The 16,461-nt window shown below is 40.8% G+C and overlaps 1 protein-coding gene across 3 annotated transcripts in view; it reads left to right on the top strand.

Moving 5' to 3' along the window:
* LOC144755726 (interferon-induced protein 44-like) overlaps positions 1 to 16,461 on the top strand; it is a 210,437-nt gene that overhangs the window by 167,087 nt on the left and 26,889 nt on the right. For all 3 annotated transcript variants that reach the window (XM_078644922.1, XM_078644929.1, XM_078644939.1), the window contains exon 7: positions 11,505 to 11,605. In XM_078644922.1, coding sequence (XP_078501048.1) covers positions 11,505 to 11,605 — 101 coding nt within the window. The remainder of the gene's footprint in view (positions 1 to 11,504; positions 11,606 to 16,461) is intronic.

The raw sequence follows: 16,461 nt of genomic DNA, 5'->3' as shown, positions 1-16,461 counted from the left end.
CTGCTGGACCCTTCTTCAGGGGTTGTTCTTGTCCAATCGATATAAATCCTTGAAATTCAATGTGTGTTCTATTTGTGAGCACTTCAAGGTAGTGTTTCAGACACTGAAAAAATAATAATCGCCATATTGGGAGTGTAAGTATTTTCTGTGCAAGTCACCATATCACATGTAATTCTTAATTAAAAAAGAAATGAAAAAGCAACAGTAACAAGTATAAAATGGAGCAAACAAGACGAGGTGGAGATATGTCTGAAAGCAGTGAACTGTGAATGTACTAAGATACCGACAAATAAGCAAAAACCTGCTACCACGTGTGTGTAAACCAAATACCATGCACCAAGTGATGAAGAAGTTGCCAACCAGTGTAACTCGTGTTCACCTAATTCAAAAAGTGAAAAGGTTAAAAAATGCCAGCTTACCCGCCCAGGCGAACCTTTAGCGGACCGATTCAAGAATTCATGAATAATATCCAGTTCTACAAATTACGTAAATACATCCGTCAAAACCAATACTGTGCAAAGCGTATCTAAACTAAAATGAAAAAATCTACTGGCTTACCACAGCCCGAACATCGTGGTTGCCAATTCCATAATTCCCGCACTTTGCGGTGCGTCAAAAAAACGGCTGCCAAGAGCGCCCTGCAATATAAAGGGGCGAGTCCATGAGTAACACGCTTACATTAAAACCGTGTGTTCCAAAATCATACACAGCGAGAAGCGCTTGAGAGGTTCCTACCTACAATCTCACGGCGTCCTCTGACCCTCGACCTTTCGATTGCTTCCGGAAACAACATCCGGACCAAAAAGGTTCTTATTTATGTGTTCTTACATCCTGTCCTCTACCTAATATCCGGTTCTCAATGCGTGGAGTCTTAAAGGGCTACATACTGTTCTAGACCCTCAAATCCCAACGGAGAGTATTACAAAACAAGATTGCCTGAACTATGTGTCTAAATTCGGCAAAGTAATATGCGGATGTGTCCATTGGCTAATCGAGTCTCAACATTTAACCAAAGCCATACATAACGTGAAAAAGGTGCCAATGTATGTAAACCCCAACGTGAACACGATGTGTCTTCTCCCTATGTATAAATAAATAGATGAGAACAAAATGTGAGACAAAGACAGTAATGGAACGGAGATAATAGAGTGTGGTGCTCAAGACAGACAAAACGAGGTATCTGGGAAAGGGAAACGTAATGATAAACGGTGCTATAAACAGCAAGAAATCTTTTCAAATTATTGATTGAACAGTGCAAATAACACAGGTACTATCCCTATGGCTTCGTGTAGACCATAAGTAAAACAATTAACAATGCAATAAACGGCAGGAGATGTGTTTGAACAGTGTCCTTGAAACAACTGGAATATTAAAACAGTACATGTTGAAGCAGCTGATTTTGCGTAATGATTTTTACAATTCATCATCAATTCACGGTTTAAACACATATATGTTACCACAAATAACATAAGGAACATTGCAAAAACAGTTTATATTATGTGATAGATTCCACAGTGGCATAATAGCGATACCAATATATTCAGCTCATTTGCGTGCAATAATATACTGTTCATAGAAAACAGAGCATCTCATATTGATCATTGAGCCCCCCCGGTGTAAGGGTGCCCAATTTCTTAATCCAAAAGGTTTCTCTGCGTGACAATGCCACATTATGATCTGTTCCTGAGTGTTTCTCTACCACTTCAAGTACAGTGTATCTCAATTGTGGAATAGTATGTGATGCACTGGTCCAATGTGTCGCTAGACTGGAGGTGGTGGATTGGTTACGTATTGTGCTTTTGTGCTCAATAATTCGAGTCTTGATTTTTCTCGATGTCCGTCCCACGTACGTAAGACCACATGGACATTGTATAGCATAAATGACTCCTACAGAGTTACAATCAGCGCTGAACTTCAAGACAATGTCTTTACCAGTTTTCGGGTGTGCAAAGGTTTTACTCACAATCGTGTTATTGCACTGGCCACAATTATAACACTTTCTCATCCCTTTAAAAGTGTCCGTCTGATTTCGTTGCGGTTTTTTGAGTATCTCCCTGATATTCTTAGCTCTGGTGTGAGCTATTAAAGGAAAGTTTTTGAATATGTGTCTAAAATCGGGTTCATTGGCAATCATCTCCCACCGTTTCTTCAGTATTTGTCTGATCCTGTGTGATTGGGTGGAATGTTTCATGACAAAGACAATACGTTCACAGGGTGACTTCTCAGTTTTTTTCAACAAGCTCTCCCGATCAATTTGTTGTACTCGGAGATCTGCGTCTTCTAGGACCTTTTGAGGATAGCCTCTATCAGTATACCTCTTTAGTTGCTCTTTGGTTGCCCTTGTACATTCACCTGTGTCCGAGGAAATTTTTTTAATTCGCATCAATTGTGATGTGGGCAGGTGGTTCTTCAAGTTCCTTGGATGTGCACTGGTGTAGTGCAACGCATTATTGACATCCGTTGCTTTCCGGTAGACAGTGGTTGAAATACCTTGCGGTGTTTTTTGAATTTCTATGTCCAGAAAGTGTATCCTCGACTCTTGAACATCATAGGTGAATTTAATTCGTGGGTTACGTTCATTGAGTTCCTGAATTCTTTCAACAAGTTCCCGTTTGGTGCCCCGCCAGAGGACCAAAATGTCATCAATGTATCTTAAGAACAGTATCAAATTGTTCATCCATCTGTGATCAGTGAGTATATACTGTTGTTCAAAGTATGCCATAAACGTATTAGCATACGACGGTGCTCCTGAAAACCCCATGGAGGTACCTGTCTTCTGTAGGAAGAAATCTGATTTCCAACTAAAATAGCTATGAAATAGTGAGAAGTGTAGCAATTCCAGTAAGAATACACTCAGTTGTTGATCTATTTCTGATTGTAACAATCTCCATTCAATGGCTTCCAGCCCTTCCATATGAGCGATAGACGTATAGAGTGCAACCACGTCTATGGTGCACAGTATTGTCCTGTCATCAATAAGGTGGTTTACTTCTGAAAGTTTGATTAAGCAATCTGTGGTATCTTTCAAGTAGGTTCGCCATGATTGTACTAGGGGCTGTAAATAGTGATCCACATAACGTCCAACTGGTTCATGTATAGATCCACATCCAGCTACTATAGGTCGAAAAGGTGGGTCCTCTAAACTCTTATGAATTTTAGGGAGCATGTATATATGTGGAACTTGCGGTTCAGTGGTTTTCAAGAATCTAGCCGTGTTGGTGTTGATTGTGCCATCATTTTCTGCTTTGGTGATGATCTCATCTAAAAGTGTACTAAAGTCTTGAGTGGGATCCTTTTCAAGTTGAATGTATGTAGACATGTCACGTACATGCTCCTCTACTTTTTTGTCATAAAAGGTGGTGTCCATCATTACAAGTGCTCCTCCCTTGTCCGCTGGTTGAAAAGTAATGGACGTGTCCTGTCTCAAATTGTTTAGAATGCGTTTTTCTCCTTTCGAGAGGTTAGAGTGCTTGGGTATTTCATATTTAATGGATTCTAGATCTTTTTTGACAAGAGTTTCGAAGTTGTCCAAAACTTTGTGCGAGATAGGAGACATAAATTTACTTTTGGGTTTGAATGTGTCCCTAGGTCGCTGTGATCCATTAGGTGTTGTGGTAGAAAAGAACCATTTGAGTCGCAATTTTCGTAAGAATTTAAAGAGCGCTATTTCCGTTTCCAAACCATTTGATACATAAGTGGGAACAAATGAAGTCCCTTTGTTTAAAATGTTCAATTGTTCTGTCGATAAATTTTTGCTCGAAATGTTCACCACTAAGTTCCCTTTTTCGCGACTACTCTCTGCGGTCTTCCGCCTTCCACCACTTTTTTTGCTACTTTGTCCCCTCCTGATCCGTTTGGTCTTACTTCCATTGGTAAATCTGGTGGGTGAGTTGCTGATTGTCCTTCCGCTAAAAAAGAAGGTTTCACGCCTCTAGATGATCCGGATGCAGTGGGTTCCTGGGGATCTATGCTCACAACGGGAGCCGGTGCCCTTTGTAAAGACAAGTCTTCATCCTGAACTATGCTTTCCTCTGATGATGTTTGTTTAGGAATCGGTCTACTTGTGAATCTTCTTTGTGCGTAGGCTTCCGCCCACGTGTAGACTTCGTCTAATTTATAATCGATCGTATCTCTACGAAACTTTCGTATTTTACGATCATGCACTTCTTTCGCATGGGTGTCCAATCGGCGATTAATATCCTCTAAGATTTTTGTCCAATCCTCTGCTGGTATGGTGCGAATTAAATCTTGTTGTAAGTTGTAAATATCTTCCTTTAGCTCATTCAAAATTTGCGACAATTCTTCTATTATCAGGAGAATCAGATCAAGTGAACACTTATTGAGAATTGCCTGCCATTTAATCATGAACGCCTTATTGAACTTGAAAAGCATAGGTTTAAGTGCAATGCGAAGACCTCTCGGTATCCTCTTGACTTTGTGGTATTCGATGAGTGTTGTGGCATGAAGCCTTTGATTGATTTCTTTACGCATGACATATTCTAGTTGCTTCAACATCTGTGCTGTAGTACCTTTAGAAGTACTGAACGTGCGAACCTGTTCTATTAATGAGTAAATTGATGCTGCCTCTTCTGTGCCATATGCTTTAATCTCTGCCTGATTCAGTGTGAGGTTTGAGATTTCTTTAAAAGACGCCATGCTTACGTCTGATTATGTGGGTGCTGGTCTAGTGTATGGGCCGTGTAAAACTGCAATGTAATTAACTAGCCTGCACACCTACCTAGTTTCAACCAATTTTATAAAATGTAAAACAAGTTTATGTTGTTTGGGAGCTGTCCCAGTGTTTGGATTGTGCCCACAATCATATGTTCAAACAGCTCTGTAAGGACCTGGTTTATCCAGGTCGGACCGGGAGCTCAACCTTGGTCCATGAGAGGTTTCAAAAATATGTAAGCAAATTTATATGCGCTTGTCCCAATTTAAACATGACATGACATGCGAGATTATGAATTCAAAATATTCGTTTTTTACTATACACAATAAACCATATTCATAAAGTTTAAACAAATCTAATGAAAGAGATTTCATACAATATACTTCAGCTTCATACGATGTTCTTTCACATATGTATGTGCATTTTCAAAAATTACTATAGTACATAATGAACTTCAAAACATATCCCAATGCATTTCGGGTCACTGCTGGACCCTTCTTCAGGGGTTGTTCTTGTCCAATCGATATAAATCCTTGAAATTCAATGTGTGTTCTATTTGTGAGCACTTCAAGGTAGTGTTTCAGACACTGAAAAAATAATAATCGCCATATTGGGAGTGTAAGTATTTTCTGTGCAAGTCACCATATCACATGTAATTCTTAATTAAAAAAGAAATGAAAAAGCAACAGTAACAAGTATAAAATGGAGCAAACAAGACGAGGTGGAGATATAGCATACTTTGAACAACAGTATATACTCACTGATCACAGATGGATGAACAATTTGATACTGTTCTTAAGATACATTGATGACATTTTGGTCCTCTGGCGGGGCACCAAACGGGAACTTGTTGAAAGAATTCAGGAACTCAATGAACGTAACCCACGAATTAAATTCACCTATGATGTTCAAGAGTCGAGGATACACTTTCTGGACATAGAAATTCAAAAAACACCGCAAGGTATTTCAACCACTGTCTACCGGAAAGCAACGGATGTCAATAATGCGTTGCACTACACCAGTGCACATCCAAGGAACTTGAAGAACCACCTGCCCACATCACAATTGATGCGAATTAAAAGAATTTCCTCGGACACAGGTGAATGTACAAGGGCAACCAAAGAGCAACTAAAGAGGTATACTGATAGAGGCTATCCTCAAAAGGTCCTAGAAGACGCAGATCTCCGAGTACAACAAATTGATCGGGAGAGCTTGTTGAAAAAAACTGAGAAGTCACCCTGTGAACGTATTGTCTTTGTCATGAAACATTCCACCCAATCACACAGGATCAGACAAATACTGAAGAAACGGTGGGAGATGATTGCCAATGAACCCGATTTTAGACACATATTCAAAAACTTTCCTATAATAGCTCACACCAGAGCTAAGAATATCAGGGAGATACTCAAAAAACCGCAACGAAATCAGACGGACACTTTTAAAGGGATGAGAAAGTGTTATAATTGTGGCCAGTGCAATAACACGATTGTGAGTAAAACCTTTGCACACCCGAAAACTGGTAAAGACATTGTCTTGAAGTTCAGCGCTGATTGTAACTCTGTAGGAGTCATTTATGCTATACAATGTCCATGTGGTCTTACGTACGTGGGACGGACATCGAGAAAAATCAAGACTCGAATTATTGAGCACAAAAGCACAATACGTAACCAATCCACCACCTCCAGTCTAGCGACACATTGGACCAGTGCATCACATACTATTCCACAATTGAGATACACTGTACTTGAAGTGGTAGAGAAACACTCAGGAACAGATCATAATGTGGCATTGTCACGCAGAGAAACCTTTTGGATTAAGAAATTGGGCACCCTTACACCGGGGGGGCTCAATGATCAATATGAGATGCTCTGTTTTCTATGAACAGTATATTATTGCACGCAAATGAGCTGAATATATTGGTATCGCTATTATGCCACTGTGGAATCTATCACATAATATAAACTGTTTTTGCAATGTTCCTTATGTTATTTGTGGTAACATATATGTGTTTAAACCGTGAATTGATGATGAATTGTAAAAATCATTACGCAAAATCAGCTGCTTCAACATGTACTGTTTTAATATTCCAGTTGTTTCAAGGACACTGTTCAAACACATCTCCTGCCGTTTATTGCATTGTTAATTGTTTTACTTATGGTCTACACGAAGCCATAGGGATAGTACCTGTGTTATTTGCACTGTTCAATCAATAATTTGAAAAGATTTCTTGCTGTTTATAGCACCGTTTATCATTACGTTTCCCTTTCCCAGATACCTCGTTTTGTCTGTCTTGAGCACCACACTCTATTATCTCCGTTCCATTACTGTCTTTGTCTCACATTTTGTTCTCATCTATTTATTTATACATAGGGAGAAGACACATCGTGTTCACGTTGGGGTTTACATACATTGGCACCTTTTTCACGTTATGTATGGCTTTGGTTAAATGTTGAGACTCGATTAGCCAATGGACACATCCGCATATTACTTTGCCGAATTTAGACACATAGTTCAGGCAATCTTGTTTTGTAATACTCTCCGTTGGGATTTGAGGGTCTAGAACAGTATGTAGCCCTTTAAGACTCCACGCATTGAGAACCGGATATTAGGTAGAGGACAGGATGTAAGAACACATAAATAAGAACCTTTTTGGTCCGGATGTTGTTTCCGGAAGCAATCGAAAGGTCGAGGGTCAGAGGACGCCGTGAGATTGTAGGTAGGAACCTCTCAAGCGCTTCTCGCTGTGTATGATTTTGGAACACACGGTTTTAATGTAAGCGTGTTACTCATGGACTCGCCCCTTTATATTGCAGGGCGCTCTTGGCAGCCGTTTTTTTGACACACCGCAAAGTGCGGGAATTATGGAATTGGCAACCACGATGTTCGGGCTGTGGTAAGCCAGTAGATTTTTTCATTTTAGTTTAGATACGCTTTGCACAGTATTGGTTTTGACGGATGTATTTACGTAATTTGTAGAACTGGATATTATTCATGAATTCTTGAATCGGTCCGCTAAAGGTTCGCCTGGGCGGGTAAGCTGGCATTTTTTAACCTTTTCACTTTTTGAATTAGGTGAACACGAGTTACACTGGTTGGCAACTTCTTCATCACTTGGTGCATGGTATTTGGTTTACACACACGTGGTAGCAGGTTTTTGCTTATTTGTCGGTATCTTAGTACATTCACAGTTCACTGCTTTCAGACATATCTCCACCTCGTCTTGTTTGCTCCATTTTATACTTGTTACTGTTGCTTTTTCATTTCTTTTTTAATTAAGAATTACATGTGATATGGTGACTTGCACAGAAAATACTTACACTCCCAATATGGCGATTATTATTTTTTCAGTGTCTGAAACACTACCTTGAAGTGCTCACAAATAGAACACACATTGAATTTCAAGGATTTATATCGATTGGACAAGAACAACCCCTGAAGAAGGGTCCAGCAGTGACCCGAAATGCATTGGGATATGTTTTGAAGTTCATTATGTACTATAGTAATTTTTGAAAATGCACATACATATGTGAAAGAACATCGTATGAAGCTGAAGTATATTGTATGAAATCTCTTTCATTAGATTTGTTTAAACTTTATGAATATGGTTTATTGTGTATAGTAAAAAACGAATATTTTGAATTCATAATCTCGCATGTCGTCATGTTTAAATTGGGACAAGCGCATATAAATTTGCTTACATATTTTTGAAACCACATTTATGGACACCCAGCATCAATATTTTTTCAATTGATGTTCTGTTACAGAGATGTTATCCTGACTCCTACTGTCTTGTGCAACTGCTCATCCTCATACAGCGGTTCTTGTCCCCGCTGATCGGTGATCTTTGGGTGAGGGAGGAGAGGATTTGAGCACCCATGCCATGGGGAAATAGCTAACAGGAGTGCCTGGAAGGATGGAGCAAGCCTAAGTTACTGAGCCGAGATTAGGAATGGGGGCGAGCTGGAGTCCCTCAGAGGAGGAGGTGGTAAGAGGGTGAGTGAGAATACCATGGTTAGGGGACCAATCAGGATATACTTGTGGGAGAGAGCTATGAGTGTACTTGGATAGCATCTGGCAGCTGTGGGCTAACTCATTGAAGAGAGGGAAAATATCAAAATGCTCTAGTGGAGATCCTCCTTTGGTGAAGGAATTGCTTTTTGTTTTTCCCCATGTGAGAAAATCTAGCAGGAGCTTCTGGTATTTTAAGTGGAACGTTTCTACCCCATACATATTGACAAGCCAGTGGGGTTTCCCTTGAAGACCTCCAAGAAGTTATTTTGGGAATTTAGCGAAAATTAGTTTGTTTCAGTACTCCCCTAGGCAGTACCATTGAGGCAAAACAGCACAAAACAAAAATATTTAATTTGTGTACAAAAAAGGTTGGTAATAGGAGACAGATACATTGGTTTTCTGTTGCCAGCCTCATCACTATCCAGAGCAAAGGAAACGAAATAAAAAAAAGCAACTCAAGATTGCCTCTACTTTTTTCAAATGGAAACAATGATCCTGAAAGGGATTTTGTATAGGTTAATTTAGTGAAAGGACGGGGTGAGACGAATGGAGAAGGAAATGCTCTTATGTATCAGGTAAAATGCACATAGGGCACATCACTGGAGGATTGGTTTATCTGGAACGTGGACAGTCGTGAAGAAGGGCACAATACACATTCACACGTCTTAGTATCATTTACAATTTAAAAGACTGTTTACTCACTTGGGTGAACAAACAAGATTTGTTTCAATTCACCATGCCCTATTATATTTATGAGACCCTTTCACAACAATTTACTGTTCAAGTAAGGAATTTTTAAATTCAGTTTACTACCTCTGCCATTATTTTCCCCAGTCCCTATTTTAATGTACTTTTGATTGGTTTTCATATATTCATACACTTTATAGTTGTGTTTTCTTTCTTATCATTTTTACTTCTATTGAAAAGTTTATTTACCTATTTTTGTCTCTTATTATCAAAAGTGTTTGAATCAGTAAACTGTAGGGTCCTATTCTGATACTTAGTCTGATTGGATTTCTTTAACAGTAAACACCTGTTACAACAAAAGTATAAACGAACAAAATAATACATTCAAATAGTAATTCGTAAATTTGTGAAGTATTCAAAAGTATCAAATATTGGGAAGCTGATCCCTGGCTATTCCTGTTATGGCATTTTAAAGGTTTCTGATTAGCTGGTTATTACCTTGAGTCTTGTTTTTGTATTTGTTCATAGAGAGGCTGAAACATACACCTCCATATGGTCTCAAATATTTATTTAGCATTAGCTTTGTAGACCATACTTTCATATTTGGTTTAGTGTGATAATTGTTTCTATTTAACATGTACATACATGTCCCTATGGTTTGTCCTATCTGCCCAGATGTCACTGTTTGACATTAGCCACAAATGAGGCTAGTCATCTTAGGTAGATTGATATTCCTTCATATGAGTGAGGTTTTGTATAATGCAAATCCTTGAATCTTTGGGAACTGATGTTTCTAACATTGATTAGATAGTCTACATATTTGATCCCCAATATCTGTAAGTTCTTTGCTTCACCATAATATATGGGCCATGTCTCGGTTGTTCCTGTATCAAGATCATTATGCATAAGAAGGTGGCTGCCACTCCATAGCCCCTGTAGTTCCTAAGGATTCTATAGTTGTCCAGCAGTAGTTTGTCGAAAGTACCGATATGTCAATGAATATACTGTAGTAGTTTCAAGGCGCGGCCACTGCCTAGTAGTATTGAAATGTTAGTGTTGTGAGATAATTTCAAACCCAAGAATATCTTAAGAATTTTGGTGGCCCTGGACCAAACGTGTTTTGGGGGTCCATGTTCGAATAGCTTTGAATTTATGATCCAATGTCAGCTGTTTCATGCCTTCCTTTGCCAGGTCACTGACAGTGCACAGGGACACTGGTCCACGTTCTAAACGTGTTTCCTTCTAATATTCAGGGATAGTGATGTGTGCTTTCCCTATTGTAATATAGCAGCAGCTCACTAATATTATAGCAAGTAATCTCTGCAACCCACTGACATTTCGCACACGTGAGGTCCTGTTTTGATCTAAAATAAACTTTTTTATTGATGACGCATAGTGTTGAAAGCCCTAAACAAACCATTTCTCTGTAAAATATCTGTTATAGACACCCATACCTAACCTGTCACAAATACATTACGGGTAAATAGTATTTGAAACCATCATTGTTTAAGCATGATTCAACAATCGGGGGCCCTCAAAAATAATGGGGTCCTGGGCCATAGCCCACTTTGTCCATGCCTTAAAACGTCTCTATGCTAACAAAATAGAACGCTAGTGAGGAGTATATTACTGCTGCCCCTTCTTGGAGTTGTTAGCCAATCATAAGCCTCAGATCCTTCGAAGATGGGCTTTTTATCAGACTTAGGGTCTCTAGGGGAACGAATTCTGCTTTCTGGGAATTGACCTGTGACTCGCTTTCTCTCACCAGAAAGTAACATTAAATTTCACTTTTTGAAATAAAAATACTCGAGGCATCTTTTTAGTTTTCCCTCCCAGAATGTGTTTATATTTTATTTTAAATGTAAAAATGACCTCTTAAATTGGCAGTAATTATTTAAAAAATAAAGTTGTGGATGACGATAATTAGCATTGAAACTAGTGCAATAATTCATCAAAAGTTCTGCTAATAAATACTTTAACGTCTAATATTAATTTTTATACTTGGATTGATTGTTGATTGTGGTTGTATATTCACTAAGCCGAAAACCATTTTCAGAATGCATTACAAAAATATAATAAATTGTTATCCCAAAAAATCAAAACGATAACTAAAATCGTATTTGTTTTTGTGCAGATGTGCCACACATAGTTGTTTTGACGAAGGTGGACGAACTCTGTCCTTTAGTTGGCGAAAATGTCGAGAATGTGTACAGAAGCAGGGCTGTTGAAAAGCAGGTAACATTATAAAATCCGTATCAGAGTGAAACAAGAATCGTTCTTTTGACATAATCGTGGAAATACAATATTTAAACAGAATATTATTGGTAACCTGGACAGCGTGGGTGGCAATTTTAGTATTTGTATATATGAATTGAGACTATTAAAAATGATAACATCTTACCAGTGTTTCTGATCTCAGGATCTCCATTACGTTTGTAGAGAAAGAATCACATGGATTGGGGTCTTGCCTGAGAGAGAAAGGAATGTACTAATTCTTTAGGCAGCAGGAAGTGTATAGTAGTTTGGCTGTAGCTCTGTGGCCATTGTTTATAGTAAACAGTTGTAAGAAGTGTGTATGCTGTTTGCTGTACCACCGGAATGTTTGTCGGAGTGGGTGATTTGGCTGTCAGCCTGCAGCTTGGTCAGTTTTGATTTTTTTAACCCACACCGTCATGTGTTTTTGCCCCTGCCTTGCCTGGCACATGTTAATCATTAATCACTAGTTAGGTCAGTAGACACAATCGGGTCCATGTTTAACTTAAGACTGGGATATTTTCTGTCTCTTCAGTTCTGTTGAATGGTGTTCATCACCCTGTGTGTTTGCATCGAAGTTCATGCCCACACATTGGGGTTGTTCATTGTACAGCTGACTGGCATCTAGGGCTCTGACTGCGTTACAAATCTCCTTATATCTGGCTAATTGACAACCCTTCTAGGTGCTGGATAACTATATATAGCAGGTCAAAGGGAGTAAAGATGAAATATATACAAGTAAGAAAAGGTGGTGCAAACAGGGATGTGCTTTACAGGTTCAGTTAGCGCTGAAGGAGTCAATCCAACTGGCAGTCCGTTTCTATTACTGGTGCGGGTATGAGTGACTTAGCGAACATACGTTTTAAATTGAAGTAAAGCCCTCATCAGCTTTCCTGCGTGTTATGGTGAGGCGTACATTATGTTTTAGATATCTTCAGGCTCGCTTTGGTGATGCAGTCCTCTTTGGTCCGGCTGGTGCCTTCCACACTGGTCAAGGGCAGAAGACGAGTAGGCAAGTGGAGCCTTTACAGACCCTTGTCTTAGGTCTAACCTCAAGGAAATGCTCAACATGGTGGCTAGATACTCTGGGTACTTTCTACAACAAGGTTTCCCCACAGCTCCAGATGCAGAATAGTTTAGTAAGTTGCTGGGCATCTCTAGCTTAGATTCACAAGACAGCAGAGGCTTTTGCCTAAGTGCGGGGGCTCCATTTTAGCACTCATGTGGAACTTCTAGCAGGAAACTATGTGGATTCTCTGCAGATTCTTTGCGACAAAGTAAGGCAGGAAGATAAAATGGGGGAGGAATTCATTTGCACTCTATAGTAGCAGCTGTTCTCCTAAGTTAAAAATGTGTTCATACTGTTTGTAAATATTTGGTATAGGTTAGGGGTAACTCTTAAAGCTTGTGCACCAATAATTGTGAACCCTGTTATCATAACTCTTTTCAGTAATGAAAAAAAACTCTTGAATGCAGTAACATTTCTCCAGTGCTGCACAGTGTGTATATATTCTATGTGCCGACCTCACAGTTTTTAAAAAAAATTGTTTTTATTGGCGTGTAGATCTAAAAGAAAATCTGGGTGACATTTAGTAATAACATAATGACCAACAGTAGCACTTTGCAGTACTTATCTATGAAACCTTTCACATTTCCACGCCTCATCTCCAGCAGATATCAAATTAATTTACAAGCAAGTCTAGCCCCTCTCAGTCCCAGTCATTTTGATTGGTATGCAATACAGGAGCACATGGTTGTCCCCAGTAATCATTTTATTTCCCTCACACCTTGATCCATTTGTGCGGACACCCTCTACTTTTAAAGACTGCTTTCTCCATCAGTACGCAACAGTCCATATCTCTTTTCCAGTCTCCCAAATGCATTGCAAAGGTGACCCCCCAAAAGTCTCGCTATGTTGCTTTTGCCCACCATCAGTCCCAGAGTGACCCAGAGGTGGTCCATGTGGGTGAAATCTATGTCGCCCCAAATGTTTAAGAGGCACCACTTCACCTTGGGCTCTAATCCACCACCCCACACACCTGTAATGCAGGCCACCATTGCCGCCAATACAACTACAGCACTGGACAGTCCCATACCATATAGTAGACTATACTTATTTGTTAACACCTTTTCTGGAAGAGTTCCTCGTCCACTTTACCACTTTTCAGTAGTGTTGTGGCTTCTTAATAGCTCCTATGAAGGATCCTGAGCTGTACCAGGCAGAAGCGCAAGCATATGGATACCTCGTGCAGGAAAGCCAAGGCCTCAGGCCACTCATCCTCCGCCACACCTCCCAGATCTCTCTCTCAGGCCTCCCATAGTTGGATCAGAGTGTCGGAGGAGTTTTTATAAATTTTTTATATGTTAGGGAGATCGCCCTCATGGGTAAGTATTCTTTAAGTAATCTGTTCTAGAGAGGGGAGGACTCAGGAAGGGCTTTTCCCAAGGGATCACTTTATACATTGCGTGACGGACCTGCAGGTATCTATAGGCCTCTGTGGGTGCCAACTGATAGTCGTTAAGCAGTTCAGAATAGGGGAGCACCTCGCAGTTTTTCTACAAATCTCCCAATCAGGACAAGCCTATAAAATCTAATTTGTCAAACCCCCTTTGTAGAACAAAGTCCCAACACATGCTGTGTCCCACAGGGATGTAGCTTGCATGATCTCCCCGCCTCCCAGCCCATGGTCATTAGCGCCGTGTGCCACAGGGAGACAGTGACGGCTGTTGGGTCAAAGAGGGGAGTACTGGTCCCCCCCCATTAAGAGCTCATTGGTAGCCCCCCGGTTGCATGTTTCTCCTGTTCATTCTGTAGGCCGACTCGTCCATGGGAAGGTGTCCCCAGTAATTGACAACAGTGTGTTAGGATGCCCAGTAGTATTTGCATACATCAGGAAAGGCTATTCACCCCATTGTACCACATCAGCGCTAGTTTCTGGAGCGCTATGTGAGTTGGACCTCCCCATATTAAAGAGACGCACAGGCCTCGTTATTTATGGTGCAGAAATAGGACTGCAGTATGGGGTAGGGCATGTTTTAGAGTGTGTATAAGAATCACGGAAGGGCCTTCATCTTGAAGAGAGATGCTTTCACATCTCTCTTCAAGCACAGCAATAGGGTTCAAGGTTATGTCCATAGAACACGCCAGGATCTCTCGTAATAAAAATGCCCAAATAGTGGACTCCCTCCGGGACCACTGCTGCCCCATAATCATTAGGAAATACCAGGAGTTTCCCGTGAAGGAAATAGATCAGTGATTTATTCAGGTTGATTGTGTTACCGGAGTACTTGTGGTAGAGAGCGAATATATGTAAGGCTCTGCCCAGTGTGGTGGGGGGATCGCTACCTACAGCAGGATATTGTCTGCATAGAGGGAGATTCAGGCCTCCCAATATGCAATCGGTCTCGGACCCCGGACTAAGGAGTCGCTGTGTGCCTAAACTGCCAGCGGTTTCAATATCAGGGCAAAGATCAGGGGGGACATCGGACAGCCTCGCCCGGTGTCCCTACGAAGAGGAAATGGTGCTGATGTGCCGCCATTCACTACCACCTGTGCTAAAGGTCCCGAGTATAACAATCGGATCCAGGAGACAAAATGGGGCCGAAAGATCATATTTTCTAAGACTGCGTACATAAAGGACCATTCCAGAGTATCAAATTCTGATTGGGCATTTAAGGACAGTACCAACACGTCCTCATGGATGTCAGACGTTTGTCCCAGTACCCTATGCAACCTCTGCAGATTGAGAGCCTTATTTCTGCCTCACATAAATCTGGATTGATCAGGATGAATCAGTGATATGATCACCCCAACCAATTATGTAGCCAAAAGATTTGCTAGAATTTTAACTTCTTTATTTAGCAGCGATATAGGCCTGTAGGAGGCATAGTCAGGCGGCTTATTCTCCTTGGGGTTAACCATTATGCTTGCTGGTCGAGGGAGGGAGTTGGCCAACATCACAGCTTTCGAGAAGCATGTACAGGAGAGGTGGGCAACACTATCAACTTGTAAAGTACGATTGGTATTCCAGTTACGGATCGCGAGCGCCACCTCTTCCTCAAACAAGTCCTCTTCCAGGGCTCGTCAATCATCCTTGGAGAGTTTCAGCATTTGAATATCTGCGAGAAGTTCACGGGGTTCGTCAATCGTAGCCGCTTGTGCTGGGGAGTAGAGCTGAGTGTAGTAATGTGCGAACACATCCGCTATACTTTGTCGGTCCCTAACCTGATGACCACCAACATCACGGATCTCCAGGTCCCATCAGGAATCCGCCTCCTTCCTGTCTAGCCAAACACACAATTTGCCGGCCTTGTCCCCAACTTCATAGAGGCGATGCTGGGTAGGCTCGGTAATAGTTTTTGGCGGCGTCTGCCGTGATATCTATGAGTTCCTTTTCTTTAAGGGACAGAGTATGTTGTGAATGACCCATGTCATCTAAAACTTGTTGGGCTTCAAGCAAGCTTATATCTTTCTCATTTTGTTCCAGTCGGGCTTGCTTTTCTTTTTTTTGCCCTGCGATCAGCTCTATGGGCAGACCCCTGATATTAGTTTTGTAGGCTTCCCATAGTGTCTGAGTGGATTCATCTGAGCCCTCGTTTCCCAGGAAATAATGATCTGTGGCTTCTCATTTAGTCTTGCAGACACAGTGTATTTTCAAGTTCCAGGGGTTGAGTATCACCCTGGGTCCACCATCTCAGCCTGGGGACCTTTAAGTAGCCCGTTCTGGGAGTGGTAAGAAATACCCCTGGCTAGGTGCTGTGCCGCATGGATACAGGGAAGATAAGTATGTAGTCAATTCATAACACACCCCATGTGCTCCCGAAAGGTGTGTGTATTG

This window comes from Lissotriton helveticus, chromosome 1_1 (assembly GCF_964261635.1).
Source record: "Lissotriton helveticus chromosome 1_1, aLisHel1.1, whole genome shotgun sequence".
Taxonomy (NCBI): domain Eukaryota; kingdom Metazoa; phylum Chordata; class Amphibia; order Caudata; family Salamandridae; genus Lissotriton; species Lissotriton helveticus.
Note: the sequence above shows the minus strand (reverse complement) of the source record. Positions and strands in the feature narration are given on the sequence as shown.